A 24,906-nucleotide genomic window follows, 5' to 3' on the forward strand; every position below is an offset into this window, starting at 1 on the left:
CGTATTTTGTTGTTGAAGTAATGGTTTTCATCGATGTTTTGGTATTGTCGACGCTTGGAAGCTGTGTTTAACAAAGTACATTAGAAAGGTATATCGATTTTGTATTATTTATACAATATAGTTGAAAAGAAAAGAGTAGTGTGCTTCTGTACATGTGTCTTACAAAGTATGTTAATAATAAACAAAATGTGTCTATTATACAATATAAAGGTTATAAAGTGTAGTTATTCATATATCTAATATGTTGATATTTATTGTTTCGTTTCTACGGTTTGTATTTTCCGGATTGAGAAAATAAAAAACAGTATTTTTTACTCAACAGAGATACTTTATTTTCTGAGAATCTATGTGTTGTTCTCAACGATTTTGAGCCAAGACTAACTAACATGACAATCCAATAGTCCACCTACTGGATTTGCCAATTCGTTAAAATATTTATGATAACTTTGTATATAATGGATATAGTTAAGTTTCTGTAGAAACATAAACATTATAGATTATTCAGTAAATATAAACATCAAATTATTTTTTTAACATTAGATTATAGCTATTCATGTCGCTTTATTCGAGCAACAATCAACAGAGTTGTAAGTTCATAAAATTAAGGTTTTATTTAAACACATAAATTTAAATACTTTGTTATTTTTTAAATTTGGACTATTGACGACGGCGGGTATTACGCTGCTTATCGAAACGCATTTCCATCTCTTCAAGAACCTTTGGTGTGTAACGAACTATAAGTTTTACAGAACCGATTGCTTGTTTTAACAATTCAACTGCCTTTTCATGGTTTTCCCCTTCAACCGACTGAAATTAAAATTGAATTTGTTAGAAAGCCATTATGAAATATGACAAAACACAGATGTACTAATGTTAGCGTAGATAATCAAAGGAATGTGATAAATGCGGACACCACGGACACGGACGCTGCAGACGTACTTGGCTGCACGTTCTCCGAAGCGATGAATTCGGCTACCGAATCCGCATCGCCAGCAGCTGTCGTTGCCCTTGGAGTGGCAAACGAGATCAACTGCTGCACACTTGGAGTGGTCGGAGTCAGTTTTTCGGCGGCGCACGGCTGAGTGACGGTTGGCACTTGCAGATCCCGCGGAGTGACCTTTTTACGCCTCGGAGACCCATTCAGCAGTTGCAGGCTGCCAAATTGAGACTCCATGGCTAGGAGCCGATCGTATTGCTTTTTAAAGCCAACGGTCAGCTCCTTAAAGCCCTTCGAAGTCTGCCCCATAAAAGCCACCATATCATTCTCCACCGCACGGCATGCCTCGCAACTGTAATGCAACCCATTACGTTTGACTATAGCATCACTCACGAGGCCAGAAAATCCAGCGCATTTTGCGTGCACTACGCTGTCGCAGAGCCAGCAGGGGACATTCGGCTGATCGTGGGTGATCTGCTTCTTACAAGTTTTTTTTTGGCGCAGACCACAGCGTATTCCATTTTTATTATTTATTTATTTAAAAATTTGCAACAAAAAATTTCAAACAAATTGGTATCAGACCAATGTGCCAGACAACGCTCAAAACGGAATTAGTAAAAAAAAAAGAGAGCAGGTTGGAGAGCGGTTTTAGTGAGAGCTACTAAACAGTCAGAGCTATTGCTCAGAAAGTTTAAAGAGCGAGAGAGAAAGAACAGTTGTTTGAGGCATAAGGCATAAGGCATAAGAGCGGTCTAAACCCAGCTTGAGCGTACTTACAGAAAGCAACACACCAACAAACGATTAACAAACGCACAGAATTTATATCAAAAATTAAGTTTTATAAAAACAATAGGCATGCACTCGCGTTAAAGAAGATTTTATCAAGGTTTATAAGGAAAAATACCGGCTGTATTTGCAAAGAAAATGGAAAAGAAGCGGAGCGTAAAACACGTCTGGTCACTACGAAAGAGAACGAACTAAACGTTAATTGTTTGCGTTATACTATAAGCTCCTGAACAACTGCCGTCTTATTTTCGGATAAACAACTGAACAGTACATTAGAAGATGCCGAAAACATGTAAAATGCGATAATAACGAGATTACATAAAAAACGGTACATTTTTTAGCGGTAGTTTTATTGATTCTTGATGCACTTGGCCATTTGGTGGTGCAGTCATTGCATGTCAACGCCGAAATAGAAAAATGTAAGGTAACTTAGAGGTTTTAACATACCACTCCATTGACTGACAGCAATTGATCGCCTCTTTTGAGACCTCCATGTCTATCCGCAACTCCTCCCGGTATAATGCGAGATATATAAATTGGAGAATTTTGTTCCTTGCCACCCATTACGTTAAAACCCAGTCCTGTAAAAGAATTAAGACCAGTTTAGTTGCTTACATGGTTTAATATGTGGTAAAGTCGAATATATATCATAGTTCGCAAAGAACGGTCACCACTTTTTCCCTTTACTGTCTCGTCACTGATGGAACAGAAAAAGACCACGCAGACACGGTGTCTCACTGAACAGAACACTTTTTGTCTCTTCACTTGTGTTATGTTTCGTTTTTTCGGTTGAGCCCGACACACGATCGTGTCTCACAATAAAAACTTAAAGAGACACTTTTGATCAAGCGCTCACAGAAAAAGTGTCTTTAGATGAGCAGTACCAAAAAAGTGTCTGAGTAAAGTGTTGTTAGTTGTTTTTTTTTTTGTGTTTATGTTTATTTATTCATGTTTTCCGCATCTTTTGGGCTATTGTATTGTAATATGTATATTTATTTGCAAATTTGCAAACGAACATTTTTGTTTTTCTTTTCACGATTCAATTTAAGCTCCAATAGTCAAACAGCATACAATTCACAAAGGCAAGTGATTGTTGCCATAGGCACCACACGTACAAGCACTCATACGCAAAAGAAACTTTTTTCGTTCGCTCATGACAAGATGCTCAGTGAAACACAGGAACAAAAGAGAAGTGAAACGAGGGGGAACGTTGGGAGTTGCTGCGGAGACCGCACCTCTCCATTTATACGCGATACTTAGTCAGTATGGCTCTCCTCCGGCAGACGGCGCTAATATTAAAAGACACGACAAAGAGTGCGTGCGAGAGAGAATGAAAATAAGTCTGAGCGTGACGTCGGGCGCTGCGTAGCCACTGCAAATTGATTTGTTCCTTTTGGCTATCAAAATGATCCGATCTGAGCCAGATTCAGCAACCGGATAGATATGGTCATTATCTATGATTCTGCGTTTTTAGTTTTCTCGAATCTGCAATATTGTGGATGCAACAGATTTTCGTCCTTTGTGGGGGCGGAAGGAGGTAAGGCGAAAATGAGATATACGTTTTATACTGAAATCTAACAGGAGTGCGGATACCAAATTTGGTTACTCTAGCGTTAATAGTCTTTGAGATTTGGAGATATCCCCAGATTTTCGTTCTTTGCGGGGGCGAAAGGGAGTGTGGCGAAATTTTGAAACAAACTCGTCAAGGTCCGATATCTTAGGAGTGTGGATACCAAATGCAGTATCAAAGATATGATCATTCTCTACGATTTGAATTGTGGATGCCGCAGATTTTCGTCCTTTGTGGGGCCGGAAGTGGGCGGGGCAAAGTTTTGAAATATTTTTGTGGCAGTGACATATCACAGAAGTCTGGATCCAAAACATCATTGCTCTAGCTCTTATAGTCTCTGAGCACTAGGCGCTGAAGGGGACGGACAGACGGACGGACAGACAGACAGGGCTCAATCGACTCGGCTATTGATGCTGTTCAAGAATATATATACTTTATGGGGTCGGAAACGATTCCTTCTGGACGTTACACACATCCACTTTTACCACAAATCTAATATACTCATTTTGAGTATCGGGTATAAAAAGATCAAGAAGCGATACTGTTTACATACCATGACGATCCAATTGAAGGAGGTCACACAGGCATAACAAAAACACTAGCAAAAATTTGAAGACACTATTATTGGAAAAATATGACACGTCACATCAAAGAGTACATAAAAATATGTCCTAAATGCCTGACGTCGAAAACGACGAAACATACAAGATCACCTCTAATTATTACAAACACCAATATATGCTTTCGACAGAGTGATAATAGACACTATTGGTCCATTACTACGATCAGAGAATAGAAATGAATATGCAGTCACCTTAATATGTGACTTAACAATTTATTTATTAGCCATTCCAATTGCAAATAAAAGCAAATAAAAATAGCCGTAAAAGCTATATTCGCATCTTTTATTCTGAAGTACGGTCCAATGAAGACGTTCATTACAGACATGGGAAGAGATTGTCCATACGAACTTGTATTCGGTTAACAACATAACCTACCGATTCAATTTAATAGCTTAGATAGAATAGATTAATAACCACCTATAAAATAGCAAGAATACTTTTTGAAGAAAATAAAGCTAAGCTAAAGTTTTCGATTTTAAGCTAGAAATATACCAAGTTTTGTTAAAAAACGAAACTGGCCACAAGTTGGAACCAGTTATGAACCAGTTTCGTATTTGAGAGCTACAATATGCAAATAATAATGTGTATTTCAGTACTCTACAACCAGGGATGATATTTTACTACTGTGGTAGATGGTATATGCTTCATTAATACATTCAAAATACATAAATAAATATCTGAAACACTGAAGCCCACCTACCTTCTTCTGTTTTCGGTAGTTCAACTACTCGAGGGTGCGCATGTCCTTCGCTGGCAGCAAAAGCAGCAACGGTTGCTTTAGCTGTCGCAGAAGCACGAACATCATGTGAACCTTGTATATCAACCGTCTCATATACGTGTTCATAAACTTCTCGAACAGATGTCATAAAGTCTGAGCTTAAAACCCTCTGTAAAGCAGCAAGCTTGGTTGTTGGAAAGTCGCCGCTCGCTTGCAGCTTCTCGAGCAGCTCTATTGATCTTTTTACATCTGAATCAAGGAATTTTTAACTTATAAACAATCATCGAAGTAATCATGTATACAAATTACCTCTAGACAAGGTCAGTGGTTCAACGACGTCAGCCATATTACCACTAAATTCAAAAATATAAATCGTTGAATTAACTTTGTCTATTTGACAACTTCTGAAAATAATGTGACCTGATGGAAAATTGCTAAAAATAGACATTCAGGCAATAACGCTTGCTAATTTAGATTGTGAGTCAAGAGAGCGTCCAACTGTTGCGTCGATTTGAAACCGTGGAAAATGGTACATGTAAAGTTCTTCGTGTATGTTAGTTTGGGTGGAGCAGTTATGTGAGAGCAAGTCGCCCAATTTCGAATAACATACTAATAACATACGGTAGATCAAAAACGTTACTGCAAAGAGAGAGAAATCATTAGAAATAAAAATCAACATAAGTGTTTGCAGCCGTTGTTAATCACTGCTCCCGATAGCCGGGAATATAATATACTCGAATATAAATTGCTCTGATCAGATTGAATTTTTGTTGTGATTTAGAACATTAAAATATAATCCAGCCCCCAAAATTTCAGCCCAATTGGTTAACATTGATCTTCTTGGACGTTGACATGCAATGACTGCATCTTTCAAGAGGCGATGCAGTTACTGCACCGTCAAGTGGCCCGTGTGAAACCAGCAGCGGATCCCAGGCAAAACGCAGCCCTCCTCCCGCCCAACCGACCGAGGGGCGCTGCCGCATGACGCACGGTGCGCAGCCGAACCGAACGCGAACATGCAAGAAAGATAGCTATTAGACTAACATTCGAGGAAAATTAGCGCTAAACTTACTATGAAACTAAGCATGCAATCAAAATACAAATACCACTATAATTACTAATTACTAGAAAGGTGTGAAAGGATCAGTAATTTAATAAGAGGAAGAGAATTAGTGGTGGATATAATATGGTAGAGGGAATTATAATCCGAGCATAAGACCCTAAACGGTTCATGCTAGGAATAATTCGATCTACAAAGTGGAAGGAACAACGGTATAAAATTTCTAGTCAGTCTAATAGGAATCGTGAAGTTTAGGCGGCTCAACAGATCAGGGCTGTCTATGTCACCCCTGATCAAGTTGTGCATAAATATCACACCAAGCATTTTTCTACGGTTAACTAAGGATGGGAGGTTTACTAATAGTAGTCTACTAGAGTAAGATGGGAGTCTTACACCCGCATCCCAGTTAAGTCCCCGCAGAGCAAAGAGTAAAAAGTTTTTCTGTACTGATTCTATACGGTCCTGGTGTACTTTGTACTGAGGGCACCATACACAGGAGCCGTATTCTAAGATCGGACGAACAAGCGAGGTATAGAGAGTCTTTGTTATATAGGGGTCGTCAAATTCCTTTGACCACCTCTTTATAAACCCAAGCACGCCCATGGCCTTATTTACCATGGTAGAAATGTGTTCGGAAAACTTTAACTTGGGGTCTAACATAACATAAGTCATTAATAAAGAGTGTGAAAAGTAAGGGGCCTAGATGGCTGCCTTGTGGTACTCCCGAAGAAACCTTTACTGGGAAAGAGAGGGAGTTTTTGAAGAGGACTCTTTGAGACCTAGAACAAAGATAGCTAGAAATCCATCTCAGGAGGTTGGGCGGAAACCCTAAAAGGTCAAGTTTATGCGCTAAAAGGGAATGGCTTACAGAGTCGAATGCTTTACTAAAGTCGGTGTAAATAACATCCGTCTGTAAGTTACATTGAAAGCCTTTAATAATGAAAGAGGTAAACTCTAACAAGTTCGTGGTGGTTGATCGCCGCCTTATAAATCCATGCTGAGTTGGAGATATAAGTGACTTGCAGAGATGTTGCAAGTGCGGAGTTAAAACCTTCTCAAACATTTTAGGAATAGCGGATAACTTTGCTATACCTCTATAATTTTTTGCATCAGACTTGCTACCTTTTTTATGGAGAGGAATTATAAATGATTCCTTCCAGATCGGGGGGAAGCAAGAAGAATCAATTGACAGGTTGAATAGTTTAAGCAAAGGTCCACACAGAGCCTCGGCGCAGTACCTGAGTACACAACCTGGAACCCCGTCTGGACCCGGTGAAAACACCGGCTTAACTAGTCGAAGATCATGAAGTAGGGAACATTCATTTAACAAGGGACTGAAAACCGACCTCGACCTCGGTAAACCGTATGGGTACGGATGACCAGAGTAGCTTTCCTCAGAATAGGTGGTTTGGAAGAATGGGGCAAAAAGATCGGCAATTGCCTGATCATTATTTGCCCACGTATTACAAAATGATAGCGAGGATGGGTGTGCGGACGTTCTACGCTTACTGTTTACGAAGCTGTAAAACTGTTTAGGGTCCTGAGACAAACGTATCCTCCATCGAGATAGGTAGTTCTTATAGCATTGAGCATTAAGAACTGAAAAGTTTGACCGAGCTAATACATAGCGAGAGTGAGAAGTAGGAGAACCCACTTCTTGAAATTTTTTATAAAGTCTTGATTTTAAGTTTTTTAGACTGGATAACTCTTTGGTAAACCAAGGGGGTTTTCCAGATCTAGTCGGACAAGAAAGCGGGACACAAGAATCGAAAAATGTGCCAAGAGCATTGTAAAAAATGTTTGTGCCTTTTATGATAACAGTGCACAAGTACAAAGCGGACCAATCAAAATCCCTAATGAGGTTATTAAGCTTCGCAAACTCGGCTTTACGAAAGCAGCGGACACGTTCGGGCAGCCTACTCGACCGATCCAATACAGTTGGTCCTATATCTAGCGACACCTCGAAGTAGGTTGGTAGGCGTCTTCAGGTATAGTGAGCGGAAGGGCTCGGGTTAACAACACTATGGTCGGATCCGATACAAAGCACAGATCAAGCAATCGACCCAAGGAATTTTTCACATGGTTGACTTGAGACAGGGACAGGTCAAGCAAGCCGTCAACAAAGTCATGTCGTGACATGGGCACTAGGATACTAGACTCGTTTACCGAAGACCAAACAGTTCCTGGCAAGTTGAAGTCACCAAGAACTCTCATACGATCTTTATCAGATAGCGAGGAAGAAACAGCGGTTAAAGCGGACAAGTGCTGCTCATAAATTGAAATATCCGAAGAAGGTGGGATATACGAGCAAGTAATGAATATAGCGAAAGCGGGAGAAATCAGTTTCAGAAGAATCACACAGGAATTCCAGTTCCTGTTGAACTTGGACTGTGAAGTGTTCCGACGTGAAGTAAGAGTCCACTGCAATTAGAACCCCCCCTGCACGTCGAGACGAACGGTCATTTCTAAAAGTTGTGTACCGACCTGCCAAAACCTCGGAACTAAGAATGTCCGGCTTTAACCAGGTTTCAGTAAACACAATAACGTGGGAAGCAAATGCAACACTATCCCGGAAAAGAATGCTGAGCTTACTACGCAAGCCTCTTACATTCTGATAGGTTACTAAAAGAGAAGTTAGTTTTTTGGAAAGGTGGAAGCAAGACGGGAAGTTGAGGAAGAGGAAGTTGAGGTTGAGGGTGGCACACTGGAAAGATTTGGAAGGGATATGGGGGGCCTATTCTTCTTCTTAGCCTTAAACTCCTTCACCACCAAATGCTCCGGCCGAAATTTGGCGGAGCAAATGGTGTCAAATTGAGTTGGGGAGATGCTTATCTTAAACGAGGCTATCTCCCTGGCATAAGAGAAGTTAAATTTCTCCACCTTTAAACCCACGGCTTTTATTTTGCTTTGAATAAAAGCAATTACATCACATCATTAGATGTGAGGTCAGGGGCCAGCCGTGAAACAAAAACTTGTCGTTTTGGTGGGACTCCCACCAGTGGTTAAGTCACCACAGGCCTAGTACCTGTGGTGGCAATATCCGGAGGTCCGGAACGTCTATTTACTGGTTGGATCGGGATAGACGGGACAACTAGCGAACTTGCGGACACCACGGACACGGACGCTGCAGACGTACTTGGCTGCACATTCTCCGAGGCGATGAATTCGGCTACCGAATCTGCATCGCCAGCAGCTGTCGTTGCCCTTGGAGTGGCAAACGAGATCAACTGCTGCACACTTGGAGTGGTCGGAGTCAGTTTTTCGGCGGCGCACGGCTGAGTGACGGTTGGCAATTGCAGATCCCGCGGAGTGACCTTTTTGCGCCTCGGAGACTCATTCAGCAGTTTTAAACCGCTATAGCCATTACGTTTGGCTATAGCATCACTCACGAGGCCAGAAAATCCAGCGCATTTTGCGTGCACTACGCTGTCGCAGAGCCAGCAGGGGACATTCGGCTGATCGTGGGTGATCTGCTTCTTGCAGGTTTTTTTGGCACAGACCACAGCGTATTCCATTTTATTATTATTTATTTACAATTACTTGCAAAACAAACTGGTATCAGTCCAATGTGCCAGACAACGCTCAAAGCGGAATTGGTAAAAAAAAGAGAGCAGAGTGGAGAGCGGTTATAGCGAGAGCTACTAAACAGAGAGCGCTATTGCTCAGAAAGTTTAAAGAGCGAGAGAGAAAGATCAGTTATTGAAGTTGAGGTGATAGCGAGTGAGTGATAAAACAACAAAAGCTACCAGACGAGAGCGGACTGCAATGCAATACTCACTCTCTGCAACAACACAAACACAAGCCGACGCCGAAAAATAAAAAGTTAAATAATATTTTAACACAAATCAAAAGGTATGCACTCGCGTAAATGAAAAGGTTTCCAGATTGTTGTCTGGTTAGAAAGTATAATTAGAATTTAGTTAGGAAAACACCGGCTGTTTATTCAAAACAAAAGGAAAAAATGCGGAGCGCAAAACAAAAACACGTCTGATCACTACGAAAGATAATCGGAAGTTGTAAAGGCATCATTTCGTCTGTATTCCTCTAAAAATTCAATTATTAATTTAACGCACTGTTCCAACGAGTTGGCACTTCCTGAATCAATGCCAACTGTTTCTCAACATCCTGTGCTTGTTTAAATTTTGCCATCACTTAATTGTACTTTTGCCAACACAACCTATATATTTAAAAGAGTGTTCTAACAACAAAAATAAAATAGCTCAACCAAGTGGGTACCTTTCGTGCTTCTTCTCCTTCTCTTTTAAGTTTTTTCTTACAGAGAGACGGGTCAAGACATAAAACTAAACATCGATGTTTCGCCACAAACAATCGATGTTTAAAAAAATTAAAAAACATCGATGCATCGATGGTATCAACGATGTTTTTCCACCTCTACAGTAAATTAGAATTAATCTGTTCCAGCTAAAAAAATATAAGATTTTAGTTTAAATGAGTTTACCTCCTCTTCTTTTGAATCGCTTGAAGAAGCGTGGACTTGTAAAAAAGCAAATTGGTACTACTCTATTTACATTAACATGTTGACATTTCTAAATGTATTTATTAAACCAACCGTGCATTGTTGTGTTACCCATTGCTAGATGTGCATTTGTATATATTGTATATATATACATATGTAAAATTTGTTAAAATTTTACAAAGTTTCCCAGAGCAATATTTTAATGTGCATTTGACCCGGTAATTTTACTCGAAGAGAAGGGGTCCAGTGGTCCCTGGCGCAGTGAGCGAGGTATATGTATGTAAGGGGTTGTAATCGGCTCATAATATTGCATGCATATACATGTACAAAGATGTAAATACATTTATATGTATAAAAACTAGGTATTTCTTCATCAAAATTAATAGCCGAATTTATATAGTCATGTTTGTCTGTCTGTTCCTCTTGCTTGTCGTCTAATTTATGAGTTGCGATGCCAGCTCCAACACTGAAGATATGAGAGAATCGAATTAACCAGAATTCTAAAAAGGTTCTGTTTCAGATCTGATCATTATGATGCTTAATCAACAAAAAACGGACTCTCCTGCTTCTTTCTCTCTCTTCATTGTCCTGTGTGTCCACCTTCTGTGTAGAGTTCCATTAAACCCTCCCGATGGCATTTCATAGGATGGCCAGAGGGACAGAGAGGTGTGTGTAATGGACCGTTTGGCACCCTATGAAGTACTATCGGGACGGTATTGAAATCAATTAAATATTTTTTAAGAAGTAGAATGAAGATAGACAGAGTGCAGAAATATATTGCTCCGAGATTAATTCTCCGATGCCATTCAGACGCACATAGAAAGGTGCAAAAAAATTGCACAATAATTAAAAATACAAATGCAAAAAACGACTCGACTCGCGGTGAGGTTTTGTTGTTATTGGACTACTCCGAAATGCAATAAGCGTCAACGCCTAAATGATAGACCTAAATCCAACGATTGCTCATGGTAGTCATTCTTTAAAAGTTGATTGCATGAACCTGAATATAGCTGCTCATAGTGCTCTTATAAATTTAATCTAGAAAAAATATCTTAGATTTTTAACCCCAATAATTTGTTCTTGTATCAAAACTATGGTTTTAATGAGTACCAGATTCAATATATGTAGCTATGTACATATGTCGGTCTGTCTGTCCGTCTAGATTGACGCCTAGAATTCTTAAATACAAAGAATTAGAGCTGGAGCAACGAAATCGTTTTACAGACTCCTGTGGATATGTCACCGAATAAAATTTGTACCATTTTCACAATTTTGAACTATCGAAGATAACGAACACGCAGCATTACAAATAATAGTATGTGTTATTTGCCAGATTATGTAAAGTCGCTGTGTTATTGGCCATAATAAAGAAAATATGTAAGTTCCCCGGTGTGACATTCTCTACCGGAGGAAAAAAAACGCGTTGCGGGAGTAGATTATCTCGTTTAATTACATAACGCTCGATCTCTTTTTGCCATGTATTATATGAACATATGTATGTATTTATGTGGGTACATATATAGGAACTGAGTGTACTGGGATACGTGCCTAGATAAAACGCTGCGACCAGTTATGTTTCAGGGAAAACCTTGGCTCCAAATTTTAAAACAAACAAATATATAAAATAAAACAAATTATAAAGTGAACTAACAATATTTTACAGAATCAACGTCGGTATCAGAAGCAATAGAAGAAATTATTGCAGAGAACTATGATGATGAGGATACAAATAGCCCTTACGTATGCAGAGATGACACTAATTTGGAAAACAAACGCAGAAAAGCCGATGAACAGTTTTGGTTACATCGTATTAAAGAACGAATTGGTGTAACGGAATCCCATCGTGGATATAAACTGTGTCCCAACAAATACAACGTTTGGCATAAGTGCTCACTTTATTGCGTTAATAGATGGACGAGCACACACACCCAGCCAAGTCAAAAATATCTTCGACGTTTCAAAAGATTACTGCGCAAATATCCAATAGAGACAGGTTGGAAAAAGGTTTATGATTCTGGTTGTAAATCATTTTACTTTTCCAATTCTACATCGCAAACCGTTTCGTGGTTACCTCCTTCCCACCCAAAAGCTCGCGCTACGCAAAGTGCCGCAATTTTCAGAAAACAGTTGTCTAACTCCCATGACGATTTTTTTTTAGATTCTAAAACAAAAACTGCCAATTCGAATGAAAGTTTGGATTCAGAAAATGCTTTCATTTCTTCAATCCACGGTAATAGTAAGAAACCTAAAATGCGCGACTTGGACCGCAAGCTTCAACGACGGCAACGAAAGGATAACTAAACATTTATCGTACCAAATTTGATGTAAAATAAATAAATTGTTAAAAGCACAGTCTACATATCTTTATTTACATATGCACATATTTGTGATTTATTTATTGTTTTCACATAAATAAATTTGTTTTAAATGTTTAATCGGACCACGGCAGAAACTAAAGTCAAATATAAAAACTTGTAATATTTTAGGTAAGTGTACGCACCAGAGCGATTGCCGAGCCACACAGTGGGCGAAATGGCCAATCTAGCTCAATTTAATTCAAAATTGGCAGATTCTGTTGAAACTATTGATTGTTAACGATTCTAAATACCCTACTGGGTATGAAAGTAATTGCCATTTTGTTTTTCTCTCATATTTCGTGAAGCTGGGAAGCGGTAAACCGAACATATGTTGCAACAGCCGTTAGTTAAAATTTATTCTTAACTATCAATTTAAGGACTTGTAGCTATTTTGTCAAAGGTGTATATGACGTTTAGTACTATCTTAAAACAGCTGTCGAAGTTAAACTTTGTAAAAGCTTTGCTCAAAAAACATATTGCTTTGTTTGGTAGAGTCCATCTTGTGAAACGGATACGATCTGGTTTCAAATGTTTTTGATATATGTATGTACATTCTCAAAGGTATTGTGTACTTGGATGTTCAAAATGATCTTCATATGGATGGAGATCTCTCCATTTCCCTCTCTTTTGTGATTTGCTCTTCGTTTCCAGGGGATGGTGTTGCTGCCCTGTTGTGAAGGTTGTACCTTCACAACCGATTGGAACTATCGTATCTATATGATATAATTGACCGATTCTACTGAAGTCATCCGGCTTTTAAAAATCATGTTAAACTAAAAATTTCATTGAGATATCTCTCGGGATTGTTGACTGGTACTAGCATCGCCTGTTTCTAAGAGACACTACTTCATACCACATCACTGTTTGCTCTAACCTGAGAGCACCACCACAAAGCTTCGGATAGTACTCGATGCAAGTCAGCAAGTCAACAATGTGCTACCTTTGAGCATCCCATCAGCATCTCTCCTATCCCTGCAGTTCCTGCTGCCATCACTGCCATCACGACAACGAGCTGAGTGCAGCCAGTGCTAGTGTGCTGGTTGCTGGGGATGTCTTGACTATTCCTGCTCTACCCGTCACTGCCGATGCTTTTGCCCCAGGACCGAGAGCTCTTTTTTAGCTCTCGCACAACATCAGTCCTCTAAACTTAACGCTTCGCCTGATGATATAAGTGTGACTTAATTTACATTTAAACATTAGCGCAACATAACATCCTTTAAAATTCTCCTGCCTGAATTTTTTCAATATAAATCTATTGAACCGTCAATATTGACTAAGCATACATTTATGCATGGGTTCCTTCATCAAGATTCTAACCTGAGTCCCAGAATCACCAAACCGGCTGCTCCAAAAAACTGGTGAACTATTTTTCTATTCACTCTCAGAACGTACGCAGTTTTTTGGGCAAATGCGTCACATTCATACAAATAGTGCGTCTTTTGAATTTGACGCCATCGCTTTTACTGAAACCTGGCTAAACTCTTCTATCAATGATCATGAAATTTTCATTGACAATCACACCATTTATAGAATGGACCGCCCAGATTGCAGTCAAAACAGATTTCTGAAATCTGAGTTATTCCCATTCAATAGCATCTATGGAATAGAATTTGTTGCAGTCAGTAGTTCGTATTGTGTCGGCATTTTTCTATTTAACCTGCTCTTACATTCCTCCTAGGTCTGATGCTGAGGTTTACTGAAACGACATCTTTGCAATTAATACTGTCGTATCTGCATTAGGTTGCAATTATCGAATTGTCATGGGGGACTTTAACCTACCACTTCTTTCTTGGCTGCCTTGCGATGGCGCTTACCTGTTGCTTCCAAATTGCCACAATGATTTCATCAATGGCCTAACGGATATTTCCCAATATCATTTCGTGAAGATCCTTACCATCCAACTCTTTTGATATCCTTTGAGTGTACCCGATCTGGCGGTGCTGACAGTTCCATGGCTCCTTGCTACATAAAATGTTTTCGAAAAACAAATTTTATTGATTTAAATCTTCATCTCTCGCTTTTTGATTAGTCGTTTCTTTATTCATTACCGAACATATACGAAACTTACAACTTGTTTTATAGCTCTATTTACTCCGCCCTTAAATTTGTTTCAGAAATCATCGTACCTGTATCGTCCAAGCCCGTTGCACCATCTCAGAATATGTAATTGGGTAATGTTCGTGCTCAAGCTCCTTCTAAGGATTTTTGACTCAAAAACTCTCTTGGGTCAGATGGACCTTGCTGTTCTATCTACCCATATGTAGGTAAAATTATGCCCAGCATTAACCTATTAGGGTTTAGGGTATATACCACAATTATAACCCTCTTTTTCATGCCTTATGCCCTGAACCATCCCCTAAACTAATAGCACGTAATATTTACAATCACCTAAACTTAACAAATTTTAAATTTTTTTTCTCCTCTTTTCTTTTTTGTTTACTCCTTTTGTATCTAAGTTCATTATAAGCAGATAATTGTTAATTAAAACAAACATATGTGGTAAATAATTCCTTCCTCTTCTTAACATGCTAATATGTATATGGATTATATTAAATTTTTTTTTTTCCAAATTTACCCTTTTGTCTTGAAAATACCTTTTGTTGGCCTCTTTTAAATAAAAAAGTTAAGAAAAAAACGATCGCTTTTTATTTCCTCACTTCACCTCCTAGGCTTGAAAACAATTAAATATTTTCAGCAGAAGTCCTAACCTTTCATTTCATCATATATACAAATCGACCCATGACTATCTTGAGAAAGATTAGTATTAAAAAGTCAATGAGAGAAAAAATTATTTATTACTTAAGATAATCCGACCAATCTTACAACTTTCAGCTTAAACTGTCTCGATATAATTTTGCAATACTTTTTTGTAATTGCTCGAAAATTTTCGAGTTGTAATTTAAAAGTAAGTTTTATATGATTTAGCTTTTATTTGAATGATCAATTTGTAAGAGCAGTATCAAATATTGTGGACAGCACAAGCTACCCAGCCTTTTTTTGGTTTTAAATGTTTAATAGATATAAATAAGTTGATCGATTTCCTTTAATGGCTAAAATTATACTTTCACATATATGTTTTTATATATTAATAAGTTTATATACATATAGTATTATTTAAACCATTGACTTGTTTGACAGTCATCAATTTACGTTAATGTTGGAGTGGTATGTCCTGTCCCACTGTTTCCAGACCCTTTACCGTCTCTAATCCTTGAACCAGACCCACTCTCATCGTGGGTTTCATTATTGTTTCGATGAGCTATGACCGTATTTTTTGATCGAATGGACTCGGAGGTCTGTTTTCCAGGTCGGCCATTTGTTTTGTCTGCGGGTTCTGCTAAGTTATCTTCCTCATCAGAGCCTTCCACGCTGGATATTGATGAATTTGCCTTTAAAGTGTTAAAATTGGTTTAATATTAATACTTTTAGCAAGTGTACAGTCCACCTAAATGAATATGGTCAGCAAAAGAGCTCGGCATGAATCCAAAATATGCGTAAAAACACAGATATACTCATGCCTCTAAATCATTACGCTTTTATACTTTCGATCATTACGAATCCTTCCTTAAGTCAGATTCGGATGATCATAACGAATCAATAAGAAAGCAGAAAGTTTCGTTCCCATGTCTCTGAAATGACTTTAAACACACTACGGTGTTTGTGTGCTTTCACTGAAAAAATTTCAAACAAATTGTTCGGGTGACGCCCGAGTGTAAATTCTTTACTCGTCTTTCTATTTCCTATCCTATTCATTTTCTGTAACGTAACGTAAGCGTACCTTCGCATTTGCTCGCTCAGAAACATGTTCTCATTTCATCATCTATTCTTTATCTACATATGCTCGCTCTTGTTATCTTTTCTCTCCTATGCCGTCACTACTTTTTGTAAAGGGCTCTGCCATCTTCGGCCACCATCAAATTACCAATTAGCAACAAACAAACTATAGAAACTATGTATACATTTTCAACATCATTAAATTGTGACATTTTTTTTTTTCAATGATAAGCCTAAACTTGGATCGACAAAAATGTTCACCGTCTAACAATGTCATATCATTTATTTGCGGCAAAGTCTGACCAAGTGTACATGCTCTACTAAGGCTTAAGAGCTAACTATACAGTACAATCAAAGAAGGAATTATTCTATGCCTGTTAATTAGCGGCCCCAGCCGGAGTAGTGTGTGCCTTTTATTGACTTTATTCACTTTAAACAAATTTTTAAGCAAATCACAGATGACTGAGTCGTGTACCCCTGTTTCCACTCTGCTGCTAGCGAAATATATGGAACTTTTTGACAGCAATGCCACCGATTTTCGTCCTTTGCGGGGGTGGAAGGGGGTGGGGAGATGTTTTAAAATACACTTGAAACAGTGAGATATCACAGAAGTCTGGTTACAAAATATCGTTGCTTTAGCTCTTATAGTCTCTGAGAACTAGGGGCTCCTTGGGACGGACAGACAGACATGGGTTTATCGACTCGGCTATTGATGCTGATCAAGAAAATATATACTTTATGAGGTCGGACACGCTTCCTTCTGGGTGTTACACACATCCACTTTCACAGCACTTGTTACTGATCCATAACATTTTGAAAATAACTTACGAAGTGAAGACGAAAATCGAGGATTTAATCATAATTGGACGGATTCCTTTGAATTATATTATATGCAACACAGGTGGCTTTCCCACTTGACTTCTTGGGTGGAAGTTTGTTTTTCATTTAATTTGGACGTTGATATGCAATAACTGGCATGCAAGAACGCAGAATAGGAACGCAGAATAGGAACGCAGAATAGGAATCATAAAGTTTATGCGGCTCAACAAATCAGGGCATTCTAACGCACCATTGATCAATATGTACATACAAATCACACTATACATTTTTCCACGATTAACTAAGGATGGAAGGTTTATTAAAAGCAATCTACAAGGGTAAGATGGAAATGTCACACTTGAATCACAGTTGGGGCCCCGCAGAGCAAAAATTAGGGCCTAGGGGTTCTAGGGGCTAGAACAATGAAATGTCATTACTTTTCATTTCGAGGCATTAAGGTGTAACAGAGTTTAAGATCTTCTGCATATATAAGTACTCGAGCGTATGTTAATACCAAAGGCAAGTCATTGAGAAATAATGTAAGAAGTAAGGAGCCTAGATGACTGCCTTGTGGTACTCCAGAAGTAACCTTTACTGGGAGTTTTTGAAGAGGACCCTTTGCGACTTGGAACAAAGGTTGCTAGAAATTTTAGGAGGTTGGGCGGAAACCCCAAAAGGTCATGTGCTAGAAAAGTGGTTTACTGTGTCGAATTTTTTACTGAAGTCATCATTATGTTAGATGTGAGGTCAGTGGCCAGTCGTGAGACAAAAATTTACGTTTCCGGCTTTATTATCTCCGAGGTGATCAATTCGGCTACCGAATTTGCATCACTAGCAGCTGTCTTTGCCCTTGAAGTGGCAAACGAAGTCAACTGCTGTACACATGAAAAGTTAGAACTTGCAGAACCCGCGGAGCTACCTTTTTTCGAATAGGAGACTCATTCAGCAGTTAAAAACTGCTTAAGTAAGACTCCATGGCTAAGAACCGATCGTATTGGTTTCTAAAACCAACAGTCTGCTCCTTAAAGCCAGTCCTTGTCTGCCTCATAAAAATTACCATGTCTTTCTCAACCGCACGGCATGCCTCGCAACTGTAATGCAAGCCGTTACGTTTAGCGATAGCATCACCCACGAGGGCTACAAATTCAGCGCTCGCTGTCGCAGAGCCAGCAGGGGACACTCGGGAGATCATGGGTGATCACAATCTTACAAGATTTTGTGGCGTAGACCACAGAGAATTCCATTCTAATATCTGAGAACAAGAGGATCATTATTTTTGACAACATCTTCGAAATCGAGCTTTAACAAATGGGTTACTCTATTGGTTTTTCTGGCGTTAGTCGTGGTGGCCAAGAAAACCAGGAAGGCGGTTGCAAAGGTGGAACTACAAATCGTTAGCAACACGATAAACAACCGATTAACCGATGGCACATAGAGTATGTCAGCTAAAAACCAATAAGGACGCAGAAGAACTTACGACAAGCACAGCAATCTGGTAGATATGGTCATTCACTATGATATTGAGTTTCGATTTTTTCGTTTCCTCAAAATTGTCGATGCCACAGATTTTCGTCCTTTTGTGGGACGGAAGGGGGCGGGCGAAACACATACACTCTCCTGTGTGTACTTAGCTATTGCATTTAGTTATAGTTATACTATAACTATATATATATATAAATATATATTTATCATGCGAAGGATAGATTAAAGAGAATTTAGGTACGTCCTCCGCGCGCACATACCACGAAGCGTCGAAAAAAATTTAAATGGAATTTGTTCCTTATGCAATGCTTTGGTGTTGTATAGTCTTTGCTTTAACTTACCATTTCTCTGCGTGACTTGTACTCAAAAAATTGAATTTTTCGCTCCTCTCGCATTCGTGTAAGCCGCATTAAAAGAGAATAATGTTGCTCTACACGATGTAAGCATGTTCTACAAATGGTTTTTGGCAACGGATCAGTCGGTGAAATCTGAAAATAAAAATATATTGATGGATGAATAATATACACTAATAATTTATATATGTACCTATGTATATGGAGAATGCAATTTTTCATTTGAAATTAATAACTAATAATTATTTTGTTTGCCTTTTAAATTTTTTGTATGGTTGTCGCTGTGAGTTGCTGCTGCGACCGCAACTCTACATTTATACCCGATACATAGTAAATATGGCTACATTGAACGACAAAGAACTCTGGATACAAAATGTCGTTGCTCTAGCTCGTATGGTCTCTGAGCACTAGGCGAACGGCAAGACGGATGGACGCACAGACATGGCTCAATTGACTCGACATTAATGCTGATCATATGATGCTATACATATACATATAATCTAATGTATGTACATACATATGTATGTATCTAATATACTATACTCATTTTGAGTATCGGGTATACAAACTAGTGAGGCTCGAAAGTCTAGGTATGCACTTAAGAAATTTTGTTTGTATAATAGAAACAAATCGAAATTTTCGCCAAGACATTTTTGATTCCATTTATCTGTTAATAACTGTATACTATATGTATGTAAGATTAAGGATACAATAAAATTACAGAATCTTTGTAATTATGAGGATCAAAACGATAATAAACATATGTACATAACTGTTCTGGCTACATCAATTATTTGTATACAAATCAACACAATGTTACTCAAAATATACCTGTTAAAATGCAAATGTGTGTACATACATATGTATATACTGAAAAATCTATATTATGTTCAAGAGTGTCTTGACATACTGTATGTATATTCATTTACTCTCAACTCAAACATTTTGTATTTGAACTACCATATATGCTACCACAGAAAGTCTAGTTATTAAGTTTTTTAATACATACAGTTATTGGAAGGTAGCCGTTAATTTTTTCAACAAGACAGAGACGTTGGCCATGGTCGCTGTATATGTGAATTACGGTTCTGTGCATTTCAGAACATAGTCGGCAAAGAAACCCTGATATGCATGCCTTTTCAATACTGCCCATGACAATTAGTACTCTCTATGTATAAACGCGTTGAACTAAAATAAAATATTGTATTTTCTCTTTATTTCCGATGTAATTTATATTCCGAGGGTTGCATTTTCGATTAACCATACCAAATAGAGAAATACCCCGCTTCCACTAGGGTACATTCCACAAATTAACCTTGTACACAATTCTAAACAACATTCGCTGTCGAAATTATGTCTATGATGTGCATATGCTATATGGATATGCGTTTTGATATTTATATACATATGTACAAATTAATATTGTTAAAAATTTAAATTCTTCATTAAAGCAAGAATCAAAGTTAATGGGATTGTATTCATTGTGTATAAAAACTAATAAGATTAATATAATTTTACTTAATATGTCTTTTGACCGACTTTCTCGCTAGCGTCCCTCCAATTTGTTCAATGTGCATGTTCCTGTTCCCAGTTCGGGAACGAAATATATAATACTTTAATATATCGCTACAGCCTAGTTCTCAGATCCAAAAACGGTTTTGAGAGCAAAACGGGCTAAATATTATGCTAGCGGCAGAGTGTGACCAGCTGTGATTGATCTGCGGTTGCACTGTTCCAAGTTAGAATGTATTATTTGTGGGCACTGTGGATCTAGAGGACGGCAATGAAGGGAGAAAGCACCGCAATATTCGATAAATCTGTTTCGGCTGTACTAAATTCCCATTGTTTTACAGCCTTTACTAGATTCACTTCGTCACAGTCGCACCTAATCGCTTGTTTGGTTTCCGTTTTTTGCTGTCCATTTCAGCTGTGTAATCTGAGTACTCTCATACACCACCATATTATGCTATGAGAAATTTGATTCATTAAAAATTTATAATATTCAAGATGGCTGGCAAAAATCCACCAGCTGAACCATCCATGAGGGTGCCAGCTGGGCAATGGACACTGTATTATCCCGGGCAAGGGTAATGCACTGTCGATTGCTCTGTCTAAGGCAATGGTCCAGCGACTTTCCGATCTAAAGTCGGGGGAACTGAACCAGGGCCATGGCTGGCGGGCACGGTGAGGAGCAACCCTCTCTGCGTGTCGCCAGCGGTCACACCTCGGACATAGCGAAAGCAGGCCATGTCAGTTGTAATACTAATGGCACAAAAACGGTGTGTTGCAAGATAAGCAGTACGGGTGCCGTTGTCGTGACAGACTTGGACCAGGAAAGGGTTCTATCCATAAGCAAGACCTAACCAGGTACCAGCTCCCTGGGTAGGATACGGCCGAAGCGTTCCAGGGAGGGGTTGAAGGTTAAGGCCCCGTATAAGGCGGCCCTCGAGTTACTGAGCCGTCTCCAAGGCAAGGCGGATAGAGGAGAAATCCAAACTAGCCTGGGCTGAGCAACGGTTAGAGGAAGGCCGCAGACACTACGCGCAGCTGCCGCAGATGCTGGTAGCGAATGGTGGATTCGCCAACACGTTGAAGGAGATGTTGGCCACCAAGAGTCCACACTCGATCTAGAGTGCGCGGTATGGCTGAACGGTGTCAAGATCCTCAAATGCAACTGGCTGGTGCAGAAGGTGCCACAGTTGGAAGCTCTGGAGGTGGTAGTCTATACCAAAGACGAAGGTGCAGCTTTTTCGCTGCCTTTAATTTTTCAATAATTTCAGAAATTAATGATTTGGAAACATTATAATTTTTATTTGTTGTTAGTTGGTATTTTGAGGGTGGGCGAAGATAGCAGAGCCCTTTACAAAAAGTAATGACGAGTTACACACTTTGTTTGTGGGGGGGCGGATCACGGTAGCTGGGTCCAGCGACGAGTGAGAAAATATACAAAAAAAAAAGACGGTAGTTTTTCAATAAGTGTATCTTCCTGTATTTGAGTGTTCTAGAGAGAATTGGTAAACGCAAATAAATGCACTACGGCAGCTTGTAGCGTAGGTGGAATCGAAACTTATTCTCTTTCTTACGAACTACGAGACGGTGAGCGACGTATGGAACGTAATGGTATGGTGTCTATGGCTGTGTGCATGCACCAGATACGATCCATTCGAAAGCCGTGCTCTGGGCCACAGGAAGGCCGTCCTCGTGCGATAGGAACCCGGGTTGGATCATCTCCGGGTAGACGTCGGCGCCTAAGATGGTGGCTTGTCGATGAATCTGCGCATTTTCGCGCTTAATATCGTCAATTCGCGAACGGGGCTCAACCTTAAGGATAGTTTCCAGTCGGAGGTCGCCCTTCTTAGTCCAAATGATCGCGGTGCACACCTTCACGTTGCCAACACGCTTAGTAGTTAGCTTCAAGGCGCTGGCCAATGAGTCGTCAAAGCAGCTCACCGGCATGGGTATCTGAGTGCGCCCGTTTCAAAATCATTAGAGCCCGTATCCAGGACCACCGTCGGGAGGATATTTAGGTTGCTATGTTGCAGAATCGAGTCTATGTTGTGCGTCGGGGCTCCTACGACGGAGAGACGAGGAGACGGCGCGATGAGGTCGCGGTTCCTACGACCGGTCGGCTGACGCGAAGACGAGGACGGCGCTCGGCGTGAGTCGGTGTAAATGGCGGCAATGCAACCGAGACTGAACGGGCTTTTTTTTCTTTTTTGTTTCTGCTCCGGTTCACCCCTCGAGTCCCCGGTGTCCCAATCATAATTAATATAACATAACATAATTAACATAACTTATTCGCTTATTCAATGTTAATGCATCAACAAGGAATATATATTTTTGTTTTCAAATTAAAATTCGTTGTGGTGTATAAAATGTACAAAACTTCATTACGCTGGAAGCAATGTTTCTTTTCGCTACATCTTTATTTAAAAAAAAAACTGTTTTTCATCGGTATATTTTGAAAATTAGAAAGTATATTTCGGTGTATATTGGTATATTTTTAAAGGGTAGGTGTTATCGATAAGTATCTTGTACGAGTATGTTGTAAGGGAACATTAAATGTAATCAATTAGTTACTAGTTCTTTTCGAAATTAATAAAAGCAACAATTTTACGAACATGAATAGCACACTACGGAACAGGAGCAAGAAAAATCAATGCGATTCTTTAAAACCTCTCGGCAAAGTAGATTCACCCCTAGCAAAATATCCTTTACCAAAACATATGTAAATATATGTACATATGTATACATTAGTTCGAAATGACTGGTTGATGACTGGGTTAACCTACAGTGACCTATGTAGACATGTAGTATATGTATTATATAGTGGAAAGATTTCCATAAGATATTTGTTACAGAATTATACAACTAATTTAAAAACAACTTTTAACAACTTTTTCGTGGCGGTGAGAACTTTCATACAGTGATTCAATTTGGTTTGGGCACACCCATCAAAAAATAAGTAATAAGTGAAAAATTATATGAGTCTATGACTAAAAGAAAAAATAACAGGGGATTCATAAAATAGGCTATAGGACATGAAACATTGAATGCACCACATAACCACGAGAATTTTGAAGGTAAAGAGCTGTTTCGACGGTTAAAAGCAACGCCAGGAGAAATATTCAGTCACTAAAACTCCCTTTAATAGCTATGTAGCTGTTTATCCTGACAAAACCATCGTTTCAAAGCTTAACTAAAAAGTATTGGCCAAACTTTATATAAATCAACTAAACCGTAGTCTGAAAAGATGCAGGTAAACTAAAAAGAATCTATACAAAAAGCGAAATTTAGTTGTTGGATGGTGTGTGTATACCATGAAATCTGGTATAAGCTTATTAGAAAATTGTGTAGGAATATTTAGAAATTGAAATTTTAGCTAGAGAAATGGAATTAGTTCTCCATTTACCACCCCAAAACTTAAATCTTAAAACTCCACATGAGCTTCGTAATAAAACGCAAAACTATGGTGCGCCAAAGTTAATTGATTCACTTTGTTATTATAACCTACTAAATAGCTTCAAAACTGAGGAACCAGTTTGTAGAAACAGGCACCTTTCTGTTTCGGGGGTAAATATCAAAATCCTTTTTACAGCGAAAGTTTAACATTAGGTTGTGTCGCTATAGTAAGATATGCTGAGAACTGAGTGATGGTTGGTGAACTTTTCAATATTATGGTAGAATTAAGTTTTCGAGGTACACATTTGTGGTTTTCTTAACTTAAACTAATACATACAACGCCTCAGGAATCTTAACATGCATAATATGCCGGATTGCTATTAAGCCAAGTGTCTGGAAGGTGCATGTTAACTCCAAACAGCACAAATTAAATGTGGATTTAACCAAGAAAAATACGATTAAAATATTATCCCCCAACAAATTATCTCAGCAGTTACTTTCAACCGCAAATAGTAGTACATACAACGATAAAACCCCTCGAAAAAGTGAACATTCTGATTCTAGGATATGTGAAACATTACCTGGCAAGTTTTTTGATTTGGAGAAGTCAAATCAGTTTCACCAAGCTGATCCAAACGAAGATGAAGAGTGGATACGCTTTCAGCGAGAAATTAAAATGGCTGCTACCGTTTCTAGTACTATTGTGGCTGAAGAGCAAGAAAATATTAATATTAAAAGACAACTAAAAGAAATTGATGAACAGATTGACAATTGGAAACGATTTATAAAAATAAATGATCAGAAAAATAGTCTAATTAATAAGGAACGCAAAGTCAACAAACAAGTTTTAGTACAGTCTGATTCAAGTTCAAGTGACGAAGAATACAGTTTTGATGACTTGTACGACTGGAGAACTAAAAACATGCATTCATAAATTAATTAATCTTAAATTTCGTACATGTATATCAATATAAATATAGAGATATGTTAAAAAATGTATTTTTTTATGAGCTCTAGTGGGAAATATAATAAACGAGTCGGTACGTGA

At 38.7% G+C, this 24,906-nt stretch overlaps 4 protein-coding genes across 5 annotated transcripts; 2 read left to right on the forward strand and 2 right to left on the reverse strand.

Moving 5' to 3' along the window:
- Window positions 1–309: 309 nt before the first annotated feature.
- LOC108154083 (protein lin-7 homolog C) lies at window positions 310–5,066 on the reverse strand. Of its 2 annotated transcripts, XM_017284195.2 has the most exons (4): window positions 4,944–5,062; window positions 4,617–4,883; window positions 2,171–2,304; window positions 310–807 (listed from the first exon to the last, which is right to left on the reverse strand). In XM_017284195.2, exons 1-4 carry the CDS (start codon window positions 4,978–4,980, stop codon window positions 658–660), a joined length of 588 nt encoding a protein of 195 aa, XP_017139684.1. In that variant the 5' UTR covers window positions 4,981–5,062; the 3' UTR covers window positions 310–657. The 2 variants fall into 2 exon arrangements, with proteins under 2 accessions (XP_017139684.1, XP_017139685.1); XM_017284196.2 differs by lacking the exon at window positions 2,171–2,304 and having other exon boundaries at window positions 713–807; window positions 4,944–5,066.
- A 4,998-nt stretch (window positions 5,067–10,064) lies between these two features.
- LOC108154082 lies at window positions 10,065–12,532 on the forward strand. The gene is made up of 2 exons (XM_017284194.2): window positions 10,065–10,207; window positions 11,835–12,532. Exons 1-2 carry the CDS (start codon window positions 10,144–10,146, stop codon window positions 12,470–12,472), a joined length of 702 nt encoding a protein of 233 aa, XP_017139683.1. The 5' UTR covers window positions 10,065–10,143; the 3' UTR covers window positions 12,473–12,532.
- A 2,768-nt stretch (window positions 12,533–15,300) lies between these two features.
- Window positions 15,301–20,273, reverse strand: LOC108154086. The gene is made up of 3 exons (XM_033388680.1): window positions 20,223–20,273; window positions 18,945–19,091; window positions 15,301–15,917 (listed from the first exon to the last, which is right to left on the reverse strand). The coding sequence occupies exons 1-3, from the start codon at window positions 20,256–20,258 to the stop codon at window positions 15,675–15,677; spliced, it is 426 nt and encodes a 141-aa protein (XP_033244571.1). The 5' UTR covers window positions 20,259–20,273; the 3' UTR covers window positions 15,301–15,674.
- A 2,705-nt stretch (window positions 20,274–22,978) lies between these two features.
- LOC108154084 (zinc finger protein 830) lies at window positions 22,979–24,906 on the forward strand. Its single transcript, XM_017284198.2, has 2 exons — window positions 22,979–23,163; window positions 24,192–24,906. The coding sequence occupies exons 1-2, from the start codon at window positions 23,078–23,080 to the stop codon at window positions 24,790–24,792; spliced, it is 687 nt and encodes a 228-aa protein (XP_017139687.1). The 5' UTR covers window positions 22,979–23,077; the 3' UTR covers window positions 24,793–24,906.

The sequence above is a fragment of the Drosophila miranda genome, chromosome 2, assembly GCF_003369915.1.
Source record: "Drosophila miranda strain MSH22 chromosome 2, D.miranda_PacBio2.1, whole genome shotgun sequence".
Classification (NCBI taxonomy): Eukaryota; Metazoa; Arthropoda; class Insecta; order Diptera; family Drosophilidae; genus Drosophila; species Drosophila miranda.